Source organism: Paramormyrops kingsleyae, chromosome 10 (assembly GCF_048594095.1).
Source record: "Paramormyrops kingsleyae isolate MSU_618 chromosome 10, PKINGS_0.4, whole genome shotgun sequence".
NCBI classification, from domain to species: domain Eukaryota; kingdom Metazoa; phylum Chordata; class Actinopteri; order Osteoglossiformes; family Mormyridae; genus Paramormyrops; species Paramormyrops kingsleyae.
The window spans coordinates 32,984,512-33,008,139 of record NC_132806.1 but is presented as its reverse complement, the minus strand read 5'-3'; the positions used below and the strand labels follow the sequence as shown (position 1 = coordinate 33,008,139).

Below are 23,628 nucleotides of genomic sequence, written 5' to 3'. Positions count from 1 at the left end.
TTGATAGTAAACGACTGATTTATTACTTAATCGTGGTTTAAAAAAGAGTTTGCCCAGCACTGGAATGTCAATAGCAGTAATAAACCAGTTTGACAAAATGTAACATACAAATTATTTCCATATGCTTTACATGTAAAACCTTGTAACATAGTTAACATTGGTAATTTCTCAAAAAGACAGATAAAAACACCTTATGTACATGTAAATAACACGTGTGTGTGTGTGTGCGTGTGTGTGTGCACTTGCCAAATTCAGGTGATGTCACAGACCCAAGGCTCGGTGACACCAGAGGAATTAGAAGTGGCAGATACAGAAAGTGGAGCCGTACCAGTCCGTGAATGTGTCCCAAACCCCAAGTGGGTGATTAGTTCAATCAGCTTCAGGGTATGAAGGCGCACGGACAGCTAGCTCACTCCCGGCAGAAGTGCTGTGAAGGGCAGACTGGTGAAACACACATTGATGCTAACCGGTTAGCTACGCTTAAGTAGCTAATGTAGGGTGCAACAACAATATAATGTTATAATGTAACAATATAATGCTGCATGCTTGAATATAGGATGCAGAAAGTAGCGTTCCTTACATATTTAGCAGGGTTTCACATGGACTGAGAACAATAAGGTGCAGTATATATACACTCTACCTTATATATTAAGCATCCATATGAAAATATTAAATATCTTAGACACCAAGCCTGGCCTGTGATAAAAGAGAGTGTGGTAACATAAATAGATATACAACATAGTGTATATCTTTGGGCGGGATCCTCAAACACCCTCCAACAATTATTTGATCTACAATCTGTCAGATGTGTGAATAAAAAAAGAAAAGAAAAATAGAGAAGTTTTTTTCTTCTATATATAGTAAAGTTCTCATCTTCAGCATGGAATGTACATGCAATACATGTGAACCAGGACAACAAAATATTTACAATGAATTTACATGACGGGACCATCTGTCCCTGCCTTAAAACAGCCGGACTGTGACCACAACTGGAGATAATAACTGAAAAATGTGCATTTGGGGTATTATTCCAAAGATTGCATGCATGATAATATTGAAATTATGATAAGAATATGACAGGAATATCAAATAAGCCAGTAGTACGGATGTGCAGCAGTATTTTGATGATTATTTTTGTAAACCCTTTGCTTGTTAAACCCTGCAGACAGCTGTATATGCATGTGAACATCAGCACGTTTTTTTGCCTGTATGCTAAGTTTGTCTGAACTGGGAATCCACCACTGTGCTTTTGACACGTATTTTCTTACTTTTATGCTATTTTTTAAGAAATATTACAGCATATAAAAACCATAAATATAACCATAAAAATAATAACCTGGCTTTTGCTACAACATTTATCTCAACAGGCAAACAAAAACAATATAGAATTATAAAAAAAAAATACAAACTGGAAGTTTCTGTCGATCCTCTGCAGACGAGGGAATGGTGTGATAGAAAGGGTCTTTTGGATGCACGGTGAGGCCAGTAGCGCCCGGGCTACAGGTACAGGTACGAGACCCAGTAGACCAGGTTGAAGAGGCCGAAGGCGGTCGGGAAGAAGATGCGGGCGTAGGAGTCGATCTTGGTCACGCGAATGTGCAGCCGGCCGTGTCTCCAGGCGCCCGAGCGACAGTCCTCAAAGCAGCAGAAGAAGCTGGTGCAGTCCTTGCCGTCGAGGCACTCGTAGCCGAACTCCTCGTCACGCTCCGGCACGTGGACGGCGTTGTTCATCTGGATGGCCGTAGCCGACCGGGCGCGCATGTCGACCACGGGGGCCTGCTGGACCCGGTCAGAACCGGGGAGAGACGGGTTAGTGTCTGAGGTCCATTAAGCAGCAACGGCCCTGATCTGGTAAAGCTCGCTATTTAAGAGGTAAGTCTAGCTGTTAAAAGGTAAATGTAGCTCTTTATTGGGTAAATCTGGCTATTGAACGGGTAAATCTTGTCAGTGAACATGTAAGGCCTGCTATTAAACCTGGTAAATCCGGCAGGTGGAAATTCAAATGCAATACTTCTTAGTGCTTTCACTATAGCGACAGGAGAAGAGAAATAAATAAAGAAAATTCACTGAAATTGCTTGTTAAAAGTGTTTCCCAAGCATCGGGCAACATTAAGGCCGTGTCGCACGGCTCGTGTTCCCTCATCAGCTATCGAACCCCAAGATAGTCACGCTGCTGAAGTGCCAAATCGATAGCTAACAAGTCTAAGCGCTCTGCCACATCATCTATTTCACTCTGCTAAGGCTCAGCTGACAAGATGGAGGCCGTCGGATCTAATGTCCCGCGGGTGCCATGTACACAAGCAGAAGCAAACGGCACACGTGTGAGTGTCACGACGTGGCACGGCGGGAGGTGAGTGCGGGCGTGCGAATGCGGCTGGGGGCCGCGGAGAGGCCGCCGTGACCAGAAGATGCCGGGATATTCTCTCTGAATCGCTGTGAACCAATCAGGGACAAAACCAGCGATGGTCACCGAGACACTGGATATACAGAGCAGACAGCCACAGCCCGCCTCGACGACGGAGACACAAGTGGGAAAACTCTGAGGAAAGTTTAATCCAAATGGGTAAATGTGGAGTTTGGAGGGATGGACAGGAAAATGAGTCTAACGCACTGGAAAGTGCCGGTGAGTCCATTCTAATGAGAACCAAGTTCATTTCATCAATATTAGCAGATGATTCACTGACCAAATTACACGGCCCACCAGCCGGAATGGAGCCCACTGTTAACACACTGCTAACACACTGTTAACACACTGCAAACACACTGCTAATCCCTGCTTCAGGGTTTCTGGGCGGAGATCACGAAAGCCCTATATAAGGCGTCGTGTTGACAAGTTTTTAATGCGATTTTTGTCTACTACATCAACTTAAACGTAAAAGCATTCACTTTAAGATTAGGTTTAACCTAATCTTTAACCTAATCTTACCTTTTTACCATTTCAGTGCTGTTACTTCTGCAGTTCTAATAACAAACCCAAACATCATTTGTGGACTTTCACATTCACAGGGAAACTTACGCACATAAACCTCACAGATGCGAAGGGGTGAGTGCACCAGAGGAAAGTGAAAGAAGTATTTTTGTCCCTTTTAGGGTCTGAGATGTTAAAGCTATATGGAGCAGATCCGCTGGGTGCCTCTAATTACCATTCAGTATCCATTTATGTAAAAATAAATTGCAGAGTATCTATAGTCTTTTTCCCTGTTCTGCATTCAATGGATAATGAATCTGATCCACACTCTGGCCTCCTGTGTTCAGTAACTGCACAAGTCATTGATCAAGGCCAGAGATGCAGTAGACCACAGAAAAGAAAGACAAAAACCAAACATTCGCATCAGGAAATCGAAGTCCAGATATCAGTAGGTAGGTTGAGTTCTGGAGTATTTCTCTGAATAAGAGTTCTGCTCACTGGGTGAATTCAGAAAGTTGTGGACAAAGTTTATTCGTTTTGGATAGATGCGCTTGCTCTTTATGGTTGCTGGCCAAGCCGTAGGCACCAGAAGCGTCTTATGGAAGGGAATGAGGCACAGGAAGATCACGTTGCCATATACTTATTCTCAGAAATGAGGAAGGAACAAAGAGAATCCTTACAATGAACAGTCTTTTGTAAACTACTGCAGTCCATTATCACCCAATCAGCATCAGCACTGCTAATCTCTCTGACACTCCGTGTCAGTTTGGCGGGGGGCTCCATCGCAGCCCAACTTACCGGGTTCCTCCTGTTCTTCTCCTTGTTCTTGCTGGGCTTCCTGTTACTGACAAAGTAGTGCAGCGTGCCGTACTCGATCAGCGCGGCGAAGACGAAGATGAAGCAGACAGAGACGAAGAGGTCCATGGCGGTGACATAGGACACCTTGGGCAGGGACTTCCGGGCGATGGTGCTGAGCGTTGTCATGGTGAGCACCGTGGTGATGCCTGCCAGGGGGGAGCGTACCAAGGTGTGAGGGAGCAGCCACCAAACACCCCCAGCAAGGGTCTAACTGGAAATTCTGGGCCCCACCAATGTCATGTTGGGCCCCTTGCTTAGATTGGCACTTTCAATCTGCGGGGGGGGTAAATGCTAGGTAAGTGCTGGGCTCCCTGAATCTGCCAGGCTGTCCATGCCCCTCCACAGCCCCCCAGCCCCCCAGCCCCACCCAGAATCCATTTCACTGCTGGCATATTTCACACGCAAAGAGCCTGTTTTGCCAGGATGGGGACATCGTCACCCTCAGTACGAAGGCCCCCGAGGCGGTACTGGGCCCTGTGTCATGCATGCTAACTGAGGTGGATGGATGGAATATGCTGCCTTATAAAGGGGAGTGTGGACCCAGCCAGACAGAGAACGCTGCTAATGACCAGGCCTGCTCCCAGGTGGCTATTAGGGTCCAGGTTTAGGTAACACTCTTCTGAAACTGCCATTCTGGTGTTAAATATAACTGCGTTTATTATGCTATGGAAGCAGGACTCAGGAACAATGTGTGTGTTGCTTTCTTTCACGTTATTTTGTGCATCCGGAAATTACAGATTACGGTGAGTTCTTCTCACGGCATATTTGTATGCGAAGGTTATCAAGCAGCACAGAATCAACAGCAAAACATTTTATAGACATACTATAGGACATCCCCTGGATTGGTATTCTATTTTTTTTTTATAAAATGTTATTAAAATAAAACATCCACTGGCCCATAGTGAATGGCCCTGATTCATCAGGCAGTCCAATTCCTACATTTGGAAGTGTGAATTAAAATTAATTTCAGTCATTCATCCTTATAGATTTAATAATATAGTTCTCTGCTCCCTTTCCAAAACAAACTGTCCTATTACAAACTAAGCATTTCAGCATATTGCACCATAATGCAATTACATTACAATATGCTGCCACAGATTAGTGCAGAATGTGGACTGATCGCATAGATTTCATAGGGAACATCTAATATTCACTGTTAAAGGAAGGTACTTCCAGACCCCAGTACTGACAGCACTGCTGGATGGAAATTTTATGTAGAATTTATATTCCTAAATATTCTGCAGATTGGAAAATCGTAAAAACCTGTATAATCTTTTTTTTGTGACGCAAATCTGGAAATAAAGGACGTCGTTAGTGAAAATGAAGGCTTCTTTTTCTCTGAGGATAAACTCGCTCCAGCACTGAGCAAATGGTTAATTAGCAAATGGCTTAATAAGTTCCACTGATGTCAGTTAAATGCCGTCTTGCCCTTGATTCATTAATTATGAAAATAGCCCTTCTGGTAAGAGGTTCAGAGACATTGTGGGTCTGTGATTCCGTACCCAAGGATGTTCTGGCTGGAACTGCATCCTTGTTGATCCAAAAGGACACCCAAGACAGGACCACGATCAGGGTGCAGGGGATGTATGTCTGAATGGTGAAGTATCCCATCCTTCTGCTCAGATCGAAGAACACGGTGAGTACGACGTAGTCTCCTGCAGAGGCAAAATCATCTCCATTGGTCAAATAAACAGTCTCAGGCCTTCTGGGAAACAGGCAGCACAAAACCCATTGATGCCCCTCTCTCTGTGAGGGGCGGGGGTGCTGAGTCACCCAGCTCTCCCTAATGACACAGGCGGAACCCCCAAAAGCACAGCCCCCCCCCCTCCCCCCCATCCTGGGACATCAGATAAACGCCAACACCTCCCCGAGATGAAAGTCTGGTACTGATGGACCCCCTGCTGCCATTGATCTACAGACCTTGATCGTCCAGCAGAAGGAGAATCAAAGGAACATGGCTGGAGTCTGAGGCGGAACGTGACACTGGAACGTGACACTGGAGCAGCCAAACTCCCAGCTAACTCCGGAAGCTCCCTCGCATCTCTGTGTTTTGCCAAAGACAGTGGGAAGCAAAGGCTACCTTAACACTGTACTTAACACTGCATTTAACACTGCACTCTGTGATTATGCTCACATAGAGGTGTAAAAGTTTCAGTTAAACACACATAATGTAGTCATTGGCTTTGTGGTTGAAAAGTGAAGCCAACATGTTTACAGTTCAAACTGAAAAACCATATTCGTCCCAGACAAAATGGCCTATGCTTCCTAATGCAGTTTGCATGAACAGTTATTATCAATATTAACACTGGACTGGAGGGAGCCTTCACCGCAGGCGAAGAGGTAATGTGACCTTGGTCCTGAGAGTGATTCATGTCCAGCATAAGCATCTTGGTCCAGAGGACTATTTAGATGAGCCCATAAGCCAGAGACAGACACCAGTTTGTGGTTGTTTGTTTGTGATTGTTTCGTTTGTTGGCCGACAGATTACTTGACGCCCCTCCCCCACCATGGCGATACTGCAATTAAAGGTCTTCCACATCATTATTTCTGCATCGTAAAAGTCAGCAACAGCCGTCTGCGTCCTTCCCTGCTGCCCTTCGAATGCTCCTTCTGCTCATATTTCACAGGCAGACAGCGTCTCCTGGCAGTCTGGAGGGCCGATTTTGGGAGGAGGGACGTCCTTTAAAATTCTGGCTGAGGCAGGTAACAGTTTACCCACGCAGACACCGAGGAGTGTACCAACATGACGCAGCCACGGAAACGGGGCAGTCGACTGTGGATACGATGGCAGGGAAGAGCGGGCTGGCCCTTTGCGGTCTGAGAACCTCTGTTACACCTCGTGTTCTGCCCCCACCCCCCGCCCCCTATGAAATCACACCGAATGCGCTGCTTTGACAAGGTGTTTGTTTACCTATCAATGAGGCATCTGCAAGCATGGCTTACACACGACTGCAGCAATGCTATGATGATCTGTTATATAACGGCTCTTGAACAATGAACACGGAATACAAGAAAATCAGCAATCGTGATACATTCAAAAAGATCAAATATTCTATTTATCACATTTGTTTATTAACACGTACGTCTAGGCGGTAAACAGTAATCTTCACACACGCCTTTCAGCAGATGGAGATGAACATCCAGGCAGGATCTGTCTGAAGGTGAGTGTGGTCGTCTCATTTCACATTTTGGAGGGAAGTTTCAGACCATCCCTAAGAAAATCTAATTCAGCCATGCCAGTTTCCTTCGGTGAACATAAATACCCCCGGAAACCTTTTTTCTACGGTGCCAGCTGTTCACAGAATCCCACCTCCTGCCATTTTTCTAGCCTATAAATGCCCATTGGTGTGATTCGCAACTTTTTTTCCTGAAAGGGAGGTGCTATCACACCAGTGGACTCCAGCCTGAGTTTGTACAACAGTGTTCACTGTGGTCACGAGGCGACCTGCCCCATGTTAATACCCACCCATCACCTTTGTGACGGCAGTCCGGAGCTTCAAATAAGTGATTATCTTCCTCAGTTTACAAAAAAACTTTCCACCTTCAACCTTTCAAAATGTTCACTTATGGAAACTCGAACAGTTAGTTCCCAGTGTGTTGATTTTTGATTATTTTAAATTTTGTGTTGGAAACTCTGGAGAGTTTCATCCACCGCCCACATCGTCATCCCTCCTGCTACCAGGAGACTGAAACTATTTGTTTGGCCTATTTTGTTGGATTTTTCAAAATGTGAAACCTAGAGAATCACTTTTTAATAATAATTTATGATTCTCCCGCATCACTAACTGGCTGCTCTTTACACAGCATGAAGCAACATTCTCAAGGGCTGTATACGTTTAGCTTTATCCTGGAGTGAACTTGTGTTAAGAAACTGGCCATCCATCCATCCATCCATCTGTCCTTCTTCTAGCTGCTTATCCTGGTCAGGCTCTTGGCGATAATAGTAATAGTATGTACAATTAACAAATTTTCATCTTCCAAAGAAATTTTAGGGAACAGATTAGGTTTGTAAATGGAGAGAGGAGAGTACTTTGAAATGTGTGTTATTATATAAATATGTATATTAATGTCTGGAAGCGTGGGACCCGGGAGTGGGCAAAGCCGTGCGTTGGAGGAGACATGCAGCTCTGCCCGCCCGCCGATGACGTCTGCCTGGGCTTATACTCTCCAGCATGGGCATTGTAACGCCTGCGGGGGCCGCCCCTGCGCCCCCCCCCCTAACAGTACACGCCTCAGCGTGTGTCACTGAGCGGTGGCATTCGGCACTCATGGAAAGGCCCGGAAGATTTTAGCCAAAGTAGCTGAAAGTATAAGATGTAACTGGCTATTTAAAAGCTGTTATGGGGGTGTAAGTCGGTTACAAAACAAAGACATTATGGGGGGCTTTCACTTTGCTGCCAGATGGAACCATGGATACTGTTGGACCAGCTCCTCTGCTTCCCTGAAGACTTTTCCGGAAGGTGCTCACAGCCCCATCTTATGTCACGATTTCCAGAGAGGAGTGGTCACATGTCTGTGTTCCCCGCGTTCAGCAGCCAGGCAACATCTACTGGGAGGGGCTGAATTTTGATGGAAGCTGCCGGAACAGGTCAGCTGCCAGATGCCCACAAATTAGGTGGAGTTCTCCCATCGCTCATTTGTACGTCTAACGCTAAGGTGCTAAAGAAGACTGTATGACACACCTGTGAAAAACAGGAAAAGCAAACAGGACATGCTTCCTGCCAGCGGCAGAAAGGAATTTTGGCTCTCAAATAAAATTACACAGGGTAAAAGCACATTGTCACCAGCTAAGCTACACATCGGAGAAGCCAGCCAAGCTCCAACAAAGTTCTCCATGAAGTGACCTCGCTGCTGGTGACGTGTCACACATGACGGGACTCACGATGCGATTTCCACGTGAGAAATGTAGCGACAGACACTCACTTTCCTTCCCATAAGGCACTTCCACCTACTGGACTATGGCTATATTCAGTTTTGATAATTGTGTTTTGTTAATATGTTTTTAAACGATACTACGATTATTCATTTAAATCCTCATGAATCACTTCCATCGTTACCAAACAGATACATTTAAACACGCGTTATGGAAAATGGAAAAGTCTGTGGAGTGCGGTACCCTTTCAATGGCCTTTGTCTACCAGTGATGGCGCTCAGACTCACTGCTAACTGGTTTAACAGGGACAGGTTAAACATCCACCTGACACACCACCGTGGAACCAGGAGCTGAACTATAGCCTGTGCGTTCGATCCCCATCGAGCCGCTCCGCTCCAAGCACGCGGGGGCGGCTGCTAACGCAGCCATCTGTGGAAGATTTCGCAAAAATGATGACATCTGCAAGCCGGCCAGGATATTAGGGGAACTTCAGAGGGCATTTCTGCAAACACAAGCATTTCTCAAAAGTGGCGCTTGGTGTTTTTGAACCAAAGATGGCAGTGTACAAAATTATTCAGATTATTTTGTGGCGTGTGACCGGTGGACAGGCATAGTTAATATTCTGAAAAAGGACTTAGAAAAATGCAAAGGGATCATTTACCCAAAGATGAGATATTTTAAATATTCACTTCTTATTACTTGCTTCAGCATTTTCAGCTGTTTGCACCAGCAGAGTATGATAAACAGCTTATTTCACAGTGCTTTAGCTGAAGTCACTCGCTGTCGACACATAAAAGTATAAGGGAATATGAAAGCATCTGATGGCCATTAATAATCTGCAGCCTCAAAGTGGCAAAGAGCCAGTAAAAATGCTGGATAATCACCACACTGGTGACTTACTTCTGCCCTTTATTTTCTGACACTCTTCTTTGAAGCATGTATGTCTTTTAGTGGCCTGGGAGTTTACCAGAGGAAAAAGATCACTGGGAAACAATCAACGTGTATCACATAACAGAGCAGATCTACACGGATCACCAGTGCACGGAGGTGTGGTCTCCCTCACACCAAGGTACTCCATTTTCCACTTCCTCCTTATCTTTCTGATGGAATCACTGGATAAGGAAAGAGGGTGGGGCAACATGAGGCCTAGAGCCCCCCCCCCCCAAAAAAAAATGGCCGCTGGAAATAGAGGCCCCATCGAGCCTCGTCATCACTCAACACTTCATGCCCCTTGATGCTGTAAGCATTCCTGGTGTTTTCGGTTCCCGGATACAGAGATTTTACCCCAAAATCCTCTAATATTTGGCTGTAGTATCACCCACAGCTGGGGGGGGGGGTGGGGGGGTGGGGGTTCGTCTGTGGCTGGCAAGACTACACAGAAGCTTAAGGGAGAGTATGACGTTCGGGGAGGCAAACTCCGTCATTTAATAGCAAAGATCTATTTATTAGGGGGGCGAGTGAAGCCAAATTAAATACTGGGGGGTGCAGGCCCCCTCCCCAGTTGGTATGCCTCTGAGACTGCATGTTGCGACACCTAATATTTACTCCTAGCTGTAACCTGATTCCGACACTCTAAAACTCAATGAAATTTTTTTTATTGTATCTGTAAACTTGATATTTGGGATAGATAATGGCATTTATTTTTCTTTTGTGCTACAGAATGTGTCCCTGATAACACCTCTGTACCTTTAAATACACTCTAGTGACATACACTTGCCAGTACTCTAATAACAGGAGACGCTTCCCGTCAATCCGCACGGATTCACCACAAGCTCCTTGGAAAGCCGCCAAAGTACGGCCCTTTCTTAAATCGGGAGTCACTTAGGGAAACGGTCTAAATAAAGCCGTGATCTCATCACTCTGTCTTTAAACGATCTTCCTAAACTCGGAGGGATTCTATATATAGTCTTGTGTTACAATTCCTTCGAATGGCTGTCAGGATTCACTGTACAAGCCGCCCGTTACGTGACAGGAGGTACCTGAGACGGTCTTCACAACCTCTGTGGTGTTCCTCAGGCCCACGAAGGAGAACTGGTACAGCCTCCAGGACCGTGTGTCTCCGACCTCCACGGAACTTCGCTTCCACTTGTAGACGATCTCCTCTTTGGGGTAGCCATCTAAAGGGGGGGGGGGGGGCAAAAAGGCTGCCTTCACTCAGCCTAAACTTGCATTTCCGGCCATCCATCCATCCACAGTTGCTCTTCCAATGCATGGCTGCTGTCAGCACCACGGTTGCCATGGAATCGCAGGAAGCAGACAAAGCAGGCGACTTGTGGGATGACATGCATGTCCACCACAGACTGTGATAATTCCCATGTTTTATTCAGTATCCACATGACCTTCTTTGAGGGAGCGCGGCTGCCTCGCGGAATAGCTACTGGCAACGTGACGCGTTTATTACATATTACACAAGGGACCAATTTACAGTAATATTTCATTTTTCAGCCACTCTAAATGGATCTGTGGAGAGAGCATATTGTATACTATGCACTACAGTATATTAGAAAAATATAATCCCACTTTAAATGCTGATAGATCCATTAAATACTGACTCACATAATAAGCCAGGGTATGTAGTTTGTTACACAAGGTCCATTTTCTGAAACACATTTTAAAACATCCTTATTTTCTCATGCACTGTACAGTAAGGTGTTTCATGTATAACTGAGCTCCAGTGCGTTAATCCGCCCTGTCACACCTTGTTCCTGCAGTTTTTCCACTCTGGGTTCCTCCTTCTGCTATCTGGCAACCCAGATCGTCCAGACTGCGCCTTGGTTTATCATCAGCAGCTATCCGTCACAGCCCAAATCCTGGCCCGACTGCGGAAACGCCAACCGGGCGGCTTCCCTGCTTCACAGCCATACAGTCCGATCCGAGTCACAGCTCAGATTCAGGCCAAAGCACCTCAGTCTTCTGAACTCCAAAGGGCTGCACCTTTCTAACGGTCACACGCGTGTTTTAAGTCACCTATGATGTAGATGTCTGACAAATAAACCGCAATACCAGTACAAAAAGCAAGTGGATCAAATGTTACATACAAAGGAAGCGATTTTTCTTCATAAATCTGGTTGAAAAATTAGCAATAATTTGCCCTCTTTATATATTTTTGTTCATGAACTCAACCCATCAAGGTAAATTTGCAGTTTGACACATGCATGAATAATGTAATCTACTCTCAGTTGATAGACACTGTTGAAAGAATCATTAATATTAAGCGAATTTATTATTAGCAGGACTCAGATTCTTGTCGACTCATTTTCAGCAAAAGTTATTTCATTTTGTAATGGGGTTCATTTCACTGTGTTAATGTGTCAGTAACAATCAAATGTTCACACCCTCTCCACAGATCCCTCTGGAGCTCCGATAACCAGAGCATGATTTATGGGAATCAGTCCTCAAAATTACGGATTCATTTGCTGAAAGTGTGCTGTTGCTTTCAGGCGAGGCGAGCGAGAAATGGCCCTCTCTGTCCGGACAGAGAGCAAGGCGTACCGCCGCGCCGACGTCTCTATCGCGGCCGTTCGCATTCGCGCGACTTTCCGCTGGCTGGCCTCTCAGCGGAGCTGGGCACGAGAGCGAGAGGCAGCATATGGGCAGACTTACAGCTTGAGAACTCCAGGGGACACGAATGTTCATCCATTGGAAAGTTGTTCAGTTTAAGCTGGCATTCCGCATCGATGGTCAATCTGCAAGGGCAGGGAGCAAACTCTCAGTCGCTCGCTTCCCAGGTCAGTGACTAACACGTCCAGAGCGGACAAGATCGCTACTGAGGCCCATATCACAGTAAAATTAACTTGTGTTGTGCATGTTTGGGGCTACAGTCTTAACAAAGAACAGACCATGACTAGAACCTTAATTATTAATCCCCTTGTTAGATCTCAGCACAAATAGGATTCTGTGTAGCATAATCCTATTTACCATTAAGACACTACAAATGACACAGGACCGAAACAAGCCTGTTTCAATATCATCAAAATATTTTCTCCCTTAAATCTTATGCACAATCAGTAGTAAACAAACCAAATCCCTTCATATTCACCATGTATAAAGGACAAGCTGTCTGCCATTGATCATAGATATGTATGTGAGGGTGTGTGTGTGTCTATATATATATGTTTTTTGAATGTTGGAGGGACACTGGAGTACCCAGAGGAAACCCCACGATGACATGGGAAGAACATGCAAACTGCACACACATGACATCCCAGCAGAGACTCAAACCCTGGTCTCAGAGGTGGAAGGCAACAGTGCTAACTCTAAATATACCGGAGTGTGTAAAGTATTCTCCCATCGTTCCAGATCCTCAGCATACGATTGGGTGTCGTAATCCAGTGGGCGTCGGCCTTCTTGGAGTTGCGGAAGAAGGTGTCAGGGATCCAGATCTTGCCCACCATGTTGCTGTTGAGCCTCAGAACCTTCATTGTGCTGTTGAATTTCAGCCTTCTGTCGTACCACGTCTGAGCGAAGAAGATGTCTATGGTGTACTCCTGTGGGGGCCACAAGCAAAGCTGTCTATGGTGTACTCCTGTGGGGGCCACAAGCAAAGCTGTCTATGGTATACTCCTGTGGGGGCCACAAGCAAAGCTGTCTATGGTGTACTCCTGTGGGGGCCACAAGCAAAGCTGTCTATGGTGTACTCCTGTGGGGCCCACAAGCAAAGCTGTCTATGGTGTACTCCTGTGGGGGCCACAAGCAAAGCTGTCTATGGTGTACTCCTGTGGGGGCCACAAGCAAAGCTGTCTATGGTGTACTGTTGTGGGGGACACAAGTAAAGAACCTGAAGCCTGAATGCAGTGGCAGTGGAATCACCAATACAGCATGTGTTTTGCAATTATGTAAGGGTTCATCGTGCAAAGAACACTGGACAGACAGAAGACAGGAAAGATAATAATAATAATATGAAAAAGAGGATAAAACAGAGTACAAATCAGTTCAGACTTGGAGCACTGCTGTGATGCATGGACGAAAAAGAAAAGTGTCTCATAACGGCATATCAGCTTAAGAAGTCTAGCTAATTAGACAGAGTGTGGAGTGAAATGGCAGCGCAGATTAATGTAAGAGAGGGGTGACTAACTGGACCACCGTTACACGTCCTAGTGAGGGTCCTCTTGCTCCTGTTTAAACATTTATTAGGACCTGAAAAAGCTAAATGAAAAAACAGCAGATGCTGACATCGTTATTGTTGCTCTATTCACATGGCTGATTTTTAATAACTTGACTTCCTCCAACTCCCCAAGTTCGTCAGCAGGGAGAGCAAATGAAAGTAAATGAGTAACGGTAGATGCTGTGAGAAGAACAGAGCTCATTTATCTAGATTAACCCATTCTCGGTTATGAGCAGCATATCTGTATGTATCCGACACAGGTAAACAAGAGTGCCTGCTTTCACTGTCCCTACCCAGTCCGTGTAAAAACAGGTTCACAGGGTCACTTAGCACACGGGAACCCATGTGACTCCCAGGACCGTTGAAACCCGGAAGCAGAAACATTGGAAATGCCATCGATCTTAGACGATGGCACTAGTGTGGAAGCTGGAGAAACACTTTGCCAAACTGCCGCCAATTTACCCCCCTTTTTCTAGAGGCACAGATCAGCTAGGCTGCCACAGGCCCCCATACTTTCTCCATTCATGGAGATTAACATTCAGCCATTTCCCATGATGCACTGCCTCACTCATAGAGGTAACCTGCATGCTACCTGCTCCCAGGACGGCACTGTGAGATTCCCAAAACCGATTATTTATTGGAACACATTCGATACAGTATTAAAATGAAACAGACTTAAATGGAAGCAGCTGGAACGGAACTTAAAAGAGATTAAAATATTATCGCCGCAGAAAAACCCCATACGCACAGCGAAGAGCCTGTCGAGCGGCGCCCCAACACCGTAAGTGCAGCACTCACCATATTGATAGCATTCACTGGACCAATGCTGTTTACAAACATGTCGGTATGGATCACAGTCGGTTTGACTAGAAAGAAAAACAAGAGAAAAGCAATGAAGTCTGTGGCTGGTCACACAATACTGAGGTCACGCCATAACATTTACAGCAAGCGAAGAAAGATTACCGGGGGCAAGACACACAGGGATCTCAGCACTGCACGAGGCTGCCATATAGCCGACACAGCTATGCTAATGCTAACTGCCGCGCCCTTTCCCACAGGATGACAGGAGGGCCAACTAAGCAATTCCATAGATAACTAGAATCTGGGCCTGGTGTGTTCTGGCATCGGCCCCCCTGAGAGGCAGTCGGAGGGGAGCACTAGTGGGAAAAGCCATTCAAGCATTCCCTGTATACACAACGGTACAGGGATGCAAAGCATTCCAGTTTTCTTAGTGAAACATCCTTAACAGCACGAAGTAGTTGGTTGGGGTTATGTACCAGTTTCTGGATAAGTTACAGTTTGTTGCATAATAAAACAAATGAGACTCTTAATGTTAAGAATCTATGCTCAAAACACTGACTGTACAGTTTGCATGGAGGTTTGTAAATGTTAATAAAATACCTCAATATGATGCACATTGTACTGCATTTTATACTTTGAATAACTGTTGCTGTTGTAATTTCATTCCATTGCCTTTTCATCTCTATGCCTGTCTGACTCAGCACATGGCCTTATTCTGCACAGACACAATCACAGGCACAATCACTGACACAGACACAATCACAGGCACAGACACAATCACAGACACAGACACAATCACAGGCACAGACACAATCACAGGCACAGACACAATCACAGACACAGACACAGGCACAATCACAGAAACAGACATAATCACAGAAACAGGCACAGACACAATCACTGGCACAGGCACAATCACAGGCAGAGACACAATCACAGACACGGGCACAGACACAGGCAGACATCAGACATCCCATTGTTTATCGTCCTCATCACAGAAGTTGCTGCACTTTCAACAAACTTCACATCTGTATCCAGCGGAAAGGGAAATCTAATAAAAAGGGTTTGTTTTCTCCATCAAAACAAAATTTTACAAACTTCAGGAAACTCCTTTTCTGCTTTGCAGACAGTGACCTTAATACAGCTTAACTCGCTCTTCTCACAACGAGCACTTTGTGCGAGTGAGACTCAGTGATCTTTATTTACAGAGTGTTCCGTTCTCCTTTCTCCACGGCAATACTGCTCCACACGACAGGGAGCTGACTGAGTTAATGCCCTCAATGGGGGACGATAAACAAGTTAAACCACAATAAACAGGTGAAACTAAACTTCAATAAGCGCTTTTTCACTGTCAGAGTCTAAAGACATTTTATAACAAAGTTTATTCAAGCCATTCGTTTATCAATATTGAGTAAAACAAGTGCAATAAAGGAGGCTATGAGAGAAAAGGAGCGTTCTGAGGAGCATGCAAGTATGTGTAGAAGCTAAGAACGCACCTCCGATGTCTGGTCGCAGTTTGTTGTCGTAACCCTGCAGCAGGCCGTTTAAGATGTGCGTGACGTCGCTCTCGTACACCTTAGGGGTCAGAACCCATGTTTTGTTTGAAACGAGATCTTCGTCATCATCTTTGTCAGATTCAAAGGAGCTGAGGAGAAAAAAAAACAGAAAAAGGAATGAAATCTCAGGGTTGGAGAGTCTACGTCCACCTCGCGATGGGCGACGCCCGGCCCTGCATCTCCCCCGTCCACCTCGCGATGGGCGACGCCCGGCCCTGCATCTCCCCCGTCCACCTCGCGATGGGCGACGCCCGGCCCTGCATCTCCCCCGTCCACCTCGCGATGGGCGCCGCCCGGCCCTGCGTCTCCCCCGTCCACCTCGCGATGGGTGACGCCCGGCCCTGTGTCTCTCCCGTCCACCTCGCGATGGGCGACGCCCGGCCCTGCGTCTCCCCCGTCCACCTCGCGATGGGCGACGCCCGGCCCTGCATCTCCCCCGTCCACCTCGCGATGGGTGACGCCCGGCCCTGTGTCTCTCCCGTCCACCTCGCGATGGGCGACGCCCGGCCCTGCATCTCTCTTGCTGAATGATGCCTTATTTACACATCTTCGCTGAAGCCAACTTGGCCTCTTGTCGGCACGACTGCCGACAAGCAAAGCTTCCCTATAGGTGAACCTCCACTTCCAACTCCAAGTCTTTCCTGGAACCTTACTGGAGTGTAAAGGGGTCTGGGATTTGTGAGACAAACTGAAACAATGCATTAGAATGATTCAGTTCCCCATTAATGGCTTATACACTCAGTTAAATTTAAACCTTTTTCAATTCCCCATTTTGTTTAAATTGTTTTTTAACATATAAAACCATCATTAACTTTGATGCTGCAATGCAAGGCTCTTTTCTCTTCACAATGTTTAAACATTTGGGATAGATCTCTCAGGAAGGTTCTGCTGCTTTTCCTGCTCTGTCTAACATATGTCTCTTGGTAATTCTATTTTTATTTCTGTTAACTGAGTTGAAACACTCACTAGTTAACATGGTCCCATAACCCTGAATAATTAGAGAAAATATTATCCAAGATGTTATAGAAGAAAATTCAGAATTTGTCAGGGTCAGCACATGTCCATTCCTGCCCTTCATGTTTCTTCCTTGTTTGGCCAGCAGGTGTCGCTGTCCATCCTGTTCCCTCCCTGCCTTTGCGCTGGACCCTTGTGTGTTTTCTCTGCTCCCTGAAATGCCACATGGCTCTATGGGATGAGTGTACGGCACAGAGACTATAACCCTCCTGTCATGGATTTGTGACCAGCCTCCCCAGTTTGTATTTATTGTTTTTTTTGTCCTCTAGTATTTATTATTACTTATCTTTGCTTCCCAGGGGGTATTCCATGAAAGTAGATAAAAAAAGGCTGACTTTCCCAAAAAAGTCAGACTCAACCTACCTCCATCTCTAAACTTAGCCTCACGTCATTCCAGGAACGCAGTTCAGTGTTAATTAATCAAGGTTCATTCAAGACAGACTTGCATAGTCTCACTTAGTGCGCACACCCGCGATATTTAAGAAGCCCAAATAAATGGATGAACGATAGATCGACCAAATGAGTCGGAAAGCCTGTAAAACGAGAGCGGTGTTTCTTTCCGCCGCAGAATAAACGCTGCCGATGGAGCTGTATGAAAAATACAAATTTGTAATCGTTAAAAAAAGGCAATACTGTGGCCATAAACACAGCCAGGGAGTTGGCTTGGCAATGAATTGCAGACAGACTAAATGCATAAGTTACATAAATGTTAAAACTTAATACTTAATACAGTGGCATAGTGGTTTATGCTGTTGCCTTGTAATGTGAGATTTGCTGGTTCGATCCCCATAGTCAACGGGGAGCCTTCTGGGTCGATTTCACCTGCCATTATTACTGTGTAATACTATTTGATCTCCGTAAAATACTTTAAATCACATCCGTGTGAAATGTTCTGCACAAATAACCGTATGTTATCTTTGCTATTTTAGTAGTAAACTTTCAAAGTAGACAGAGACTAAAAATATAAAAATATCTTCCTGTTCATATTATTTTAACGGATTTTTTTTTCTCCAATTACAGTCATTACATTTCATGTTTCACCTTTGTAATATGCGTACGCTTTTATTTTACAGTAAAATACCGTTATAACGGACTTCAAGGGACCTGGCAAAACAGTCAGTTACATCCAGAGTTGCTGTATGCCCAGAACACAACTACAGGACACCATTTACTCATGCCACACCCCAGCAGACACATTTGTGGTATAGGTTATTATATTGTACATGTAGTAATCCAACTTTACCTGAGATGCGTGACTATTAATAATCCCGACTACGCACGTATCTGCGCTGGATATCACCGGCACGCCACACGCCTTGTAGGCGGAACTGCATGTCCGTTATAGCCGAACAAAACTACAGCTAAAAGCGGCCCCGGGGAGAGAATTGTTTGTCCATTATAAGCGAAATTCCGTTATATGCAGAATGGAGCTGTATGAAAAATACAAAGTTGTAATCGTTAAAAAAAGGCAATACTGTGGCCATAAACTTTCATGATAAACACAGCCAGGGAGTTGGCTTGGCAATGAATTGCAGACAGACTAAATGCATAAAATGCGTAAATGTTAAAAGTACTTAATACAGTGGCATGGTGGTACAGTATCCGATGCTTTTTCTGCATGTTCTGAAAGGTGCACGGCCGGGACCAGCGGACCTCGACCGTTATGGACGATATTCTGTTATAAGCGAAACCACTATAACGGGATTTTACTGTAATTATTTTGGAACTAATTGGAATGCTAAGAAGTGATTTTATAGGCTTTGTTATATTGATTATTTAGCAATCTCAGCTCTGTTCTCCATATTATGGAAGTATCATGCAGAGCTTTACTTAGCTTTACTTTAGCTTTCTCGTCTTGCTTTTATTCACAGCACTGACTACAGGGTTCCATTTTTTATATACGTATATACAAGACTCATTCTCCAGTTAACTCAAACAGAATCATGTCATTTTGGTACACCTTACAGATTAACAAAAAAATTCAATCAGATAATGTAAAATATAACGTCAGATGAGACATGAATAGTAAAATCGCGGAATTTCGTCCGACGGAACGATCTTTTGGGAATCTGTTCCCACACGTCGGACGTTCTTTTAGACAACGCTACACTAAGCGAGACAGTTAGCCTGGTCTGGACCATGCTTGTTCGCAGGCCTAAATTACCATGGTAATTCAGCGGGGATTCATTTAAGACACGTTGATGGAACGGAACTCTCACTTAAGTAAGACTGACTTGTCCAAATAAGTCAGACTTTCCCTGCTTCATGGAATACCCCCCTAGTCTTTCCTAGTGTTGTTAGTCGTCTGTGTTTGTTAATGTTCCTTTGCTCCTACTCTTGTTAATCCTAAATTATTCCACCTGTGTCTTGTTGCTCTGCTCCTTTTTTGATTGGCTGATTTTTGTGTTGGTCCACACCTGCTCTTTGTTAGCCTTCATTATCTGAGTGTATATTAGTGCCTGCCTTTTTCCTGTTCCTCAGTCAGTCACTGTGCCCATGTCACTGCTTGTTAGGAGTTATGTTTGCTTTATAGTCCTGCTCCCTGTGTTGCTCTGTTCCCTGGTTTTATTATGTTATGGTTTCTTTAATTGGTTCTTATTCTTCCCTTTAGTTTTTTGACCCCTCATGACCCCTTTAATTTGTGCCTTTCCTCATTTCCTGCCTGCACCATGCCACACCATAATAGTACTAAGTACAAACAGTGACAAATTCACCACAGCCAGCTTGCGATGAAGATAAAGCAGAGTCTCAGTTCCAATATATGTGATGTCATGCTCCCTCCATGACTAAACTTCTCAAAATCCTCAGCCAGCCCCTCAGATCCATAAACATAAATGTGTATAATATGTTTTGAATACAGGTCTGACTTAATAATGACCCTAATCTGGTAACAAAGGCCACATGAAATTCTGCAGCCAACCAAAATCCCATATTTCTTTGAGCGCTTGGAGCTCTGAGTGGGATATACCCAGTAGAGAAAACCCAGCTTTCAGTTTTAATATCCTGCCTCTTCATTGCATCAGCGAGTGGCAACATCTCTCAAAGCCATTTCCTCCTACACACTGCTGATGCACTGAGGCCAGCTGCGGCTCACTTTCATTTAAAATAATGATTTAATAATCATCTCCAAAACATCTATTTACTTACACAGCTACATAAAACATGAAATGCAGGCAAATAACTGATGAGGCTCCAACTGCACAAGCATCATGATGCCTGTGCAGTAAAAATCCATCCAGTTTACTTTACTTTATTATTTATGTATTAATAATATTATCAAAGCAACAAAAATCTGACACACAAGTGCTTGTGCAGCCTGGATCTCAGCAGGACTTACAATAGAAAGAAATACCTTAATCTCCTTTAATCAGATACAAGGTAATTAAAGTGTGCTTCCCACAGGTGTGAATTGTTTCCAGACCATTATTATGGCTATGAAGTCCTCACATGCAACCTGTGTGCCATCTGTTATCTTTCCTGACTAAGGGTTGGTGCTGTCGAATGCATTCTTCACCACTCACAGGCTTCTGAAGATAAGAGCAGTCTGTTCGTGACTGACGTCAATGAACCCCGGGACCCCAATGTCTGAACAGCTGTGTTCTTCTGTGTCAGGCACAATAACTACAGTTTAAGTCATCATTTATATTTATAAATCATTAAGTCATTATTAAAGCATATTGGTTTACCTGAAGCATAACTACAGCAAACGGCTGGTGCTAACGTCATAGCAAAAGCTAAAACCGCAGTAAAAGCCATAACATAGGACATATGCCCATTAATTTCCAAGGAAAACTGTTAATAATAAAGTTATTTGCCCCATATTACCCCGGTGTGCAGCTCAGGGTTCATCCTGTTCCAAGCCACGGCTTTCCTGCTGTAGATTCCATAAGATTAATTTGATAAGCAGTTATACAAAATTTCAAAGAGGTCAGACAGTTCATTTCCACTTTAAATTGGTGAAGGCCGTGGTAATTTCTGAAGACGGTGTGATCAAAATGAGATTTTAACCATGGATGTGGTGTTTAGAAACATAACCTGCCTAGTTTCTTTTATCAGGGACACAGATAAGTCTTGCCTCGGTTGCGTCTGACCATCCGTGGTGATAGACCTATACTTTCTATCGAAATTATGGTGTCACGTTAAGGCCAACCGAATACAAACATGAAGTTTATTAGGATCAGTGATTCAATTCAGTTTTCTTGTAACATTTTCACATAACTGTTTTTATTCTGTCTTTCTTTCAATAAAATTAAATATAATCTGTAATATTTATTAACCAGTGAATTAACTGAGCGGCATGTATGGACTGATGTGTGGAGATTCATATTAAATTGCTTGTGGTGTGTGATTGCATGTGTGGGTGGGTAAACTACATGTATGTGCCCAGCGACAGACTGGCATTCCAGTCAAGGTGTGCCCCAGGTTTGTGCCCTGTAATTCTTAGGACCCCCACCCCACCCTCACCCCCAAAAACCTAATCCAAGTTAAAGTCACAGTTATTTTTAAAGAACTATAAATGATTTTAAATGAAGGCAATACTGTGGCCATAAAATGAATAAATGAAGTTTACTATTGTGTTTTATTTTAAGTGCTACCAGACTGCGTGTAAGCCTGCTAAACGGTGCAGCTATCACACGTGCGCAAGGCTACATGGGTAAGAGAGGCTACAGTCATCACTCTTAAATACAACACACAAACCTGCCAAGCTCCGCCCACGGTGACGACACATGCAACTTGAGAGGAATATGGTTGTTTAAATAGTCGTGTAAGTAACAATTGTCTGGGCAATCCGCTATTTATATGAACGAACTTAACATTTTATTAACAGTATATCAGGGGCACAATACTATTATAAAATTCATGCTTTATAAAAATAGATAATAAGTATAGATAAAAATAGATCTCTAGATATAGGCTACTGCACATCCCATTTACCAAGAATACATCTGGAGAATTAACTGGGAGGTTTTTTTTTAATCACAGTTAATAATAAATAATTCACCATATTTGTAATTCATTCTTGAAAATAGTGTAACAGTATCAGTTGGTAATCAAGGATTTTTGAATTTAAACTCAGCACTCATGTTAGTCTGAGGAAACCGTAGCTTCATATTATTGATCTAAAATACTGTAGAACGGCGTGTACACGTTTATTGTGGTGGTTCCCTAATGTTTATGCATGTATACACAAATATATAATATTCATATTAAGAGTGCATATAAATTATGGCTGGGAGGATAGATCGATATACAATATATCAAAATATAGACAAAAAGCCTAGCTAACCAATTATCGTGAAGGAAGGAAAATCATGTTAAAGCCCATAATATTTTGATAAATGTGACCACATCTCTGGTTCATATTTTTCCCCCACCACAACAGACATAAAAGGAAACATCAGACTATCATATTTCTTACAAGGGTCGTAGAATTTAAGAAGGATCGCCAAAGATTTATATTGCTAAGTAATTAAGCGACACCAGCGATCTTAACAGCTTAACAAAGAAAAGCACCGCACTCCCTAGAATAAGAGTAAAACACTTTCGAGGACGTATATCTGCAATCTTTCCCTCCCGTAAAGGTATAGCCAGCGTGAGATAAGGCATGTATGTTCTTCTTACCTCGGAAGACTGGCGATTACAAAAGCCAAAATGATTATGCTTCGGGAGAAAGTAGATCTCTTCATGTCACCCGGCCAGTTACACATTGCATTTACAGCGCTCACGATCACCGTCTTCTCTTCGCCTTTTATTCGCTCTAAGTCTGGTTCCTACATTACGCACAAAGCAGGTTGCATTAGCTTCCTCTTAAGGAATTAAATTCACGGAGCCGTTATGTCTGAAGTGCTAATCGGTCGAAAGCTCCCCGTGTTTTATAAAATAAAACGCAGATATACGCCACCTGCTATAGGCATATGAACTATATTTGAGCGGCTGTTCAAATGCAGACTAGGGTCAAAATGAAGCTATACACGTTACAGCATCACGGATTAACACATGGGTGCATCATCAGGGGGCGCAGAAGCGAGAGAGAGGATCCCAAACATCTCTAAACATCTCTTAGATAATGATCCACCAACAGAGGCTGTACATGCACGTTAATAAACGCATTAAGTGGAGCGTTTTGGGTGTAGTGTTCCTGTAGTAGATGTCCATTTTCCTAGTGGAAAAATATACGATATCTTCGGAATATGCATGTGAAATGGACCAGATGTGTGTGCCATGTTGTTTTTGAATATTTAGTATTATGTTACATAAATAAACCAATGAAAGCAAATGGTAGAGGTTTAGATCTGTAAAAGACATTCTGCAATTTGTTAAAGACTCATTAACAGCTTTCTAAAATAGACAGGAGTATTCAGACCGTGAGGAATCTTGAATAAACTTTTCAACTTTGCAGAAGTCGCGATCACACGGGGACGGTGTGAGGCGAGGCGGTGTGAGCGACGTTCAGCCCCGCGGACGCTCCGCTGGGGGTCAGCGCAGGGGAACACGGCCGCGTGAGTGTAACATA

At 44.1% G+C, this 23,628-nt stretch overlaps 1 protein-coding gene across 2 annotated transcripts; it reads right to left on the bottom strand.

Annotated features, from left to right (window-relative positions):
- LOC111833419 (gamma-aminobutyric acid receptor subunit gamma-2-like) lies at window positions 1–23,173 on the bottom strand. Of its 2 annotated transcripts, none has more exons than XM_023791657.2 (9): window positions 22,737–23,173; window positions 16,041–16,189; window positions 14,542–14,609; window positions 12,906–13,126; window positions 12,243–12,325; window positions 10,619–10,756; window positions 5,269–5,421; window positions 3,707–3,912; window positions 1–1,776 (listed from the first exon to the last, which is right to left on the bottom strand). In XM_023791657.2, the coding sequence occupies exons 1-9, from the start codon at window positions 22,820–22,822 to the stop codon at window positions 1,498–1,500; spliced, it is 1,383 nt and encodes a 460-aa protein (XP_023647425.1). In that variant the 5' UTR covers window positions 22,823–23,173; the 3' UTR covers window positions 1–1,497. The 2 variants fall into 2 exon arrangements, with proteins under 2 accessions (XP_023647425.1, XP_023647424.1); XM_023791656.2 differs by having other exon boundaries at window positions 1–1,779; window positions 22,737–23,171.
- Window positions 23,174–23,628: the final 455 nt, after the last annotated feature.

Excerpts from the sequence above, each read along its gene's own strand:
- LOC111833419 (XM_023791656.2), bottom strand. The coding sequence starts at position 22,822 with ATGTGTAACTGGCCGGGTGACATGAAGAGATCTACTTTCTCCCGAAGC. Across the intron at positions 10,757-12,242 it reads TCCCCTGGAGTTCTCAAGCT|ATGGCTACCCCAAAGAGGAG; the intron begins GTAAGTCTGCCC and ends CCCCCCCTTTAG. Across the intron at positions 5,422-10,618 it reads GGTTGTGAAGACCGTCTCAG|GAGACTACGTCGTACTCACC; the intron begins GTACCTCCTGTC and ends TTGCCTCTGCAG.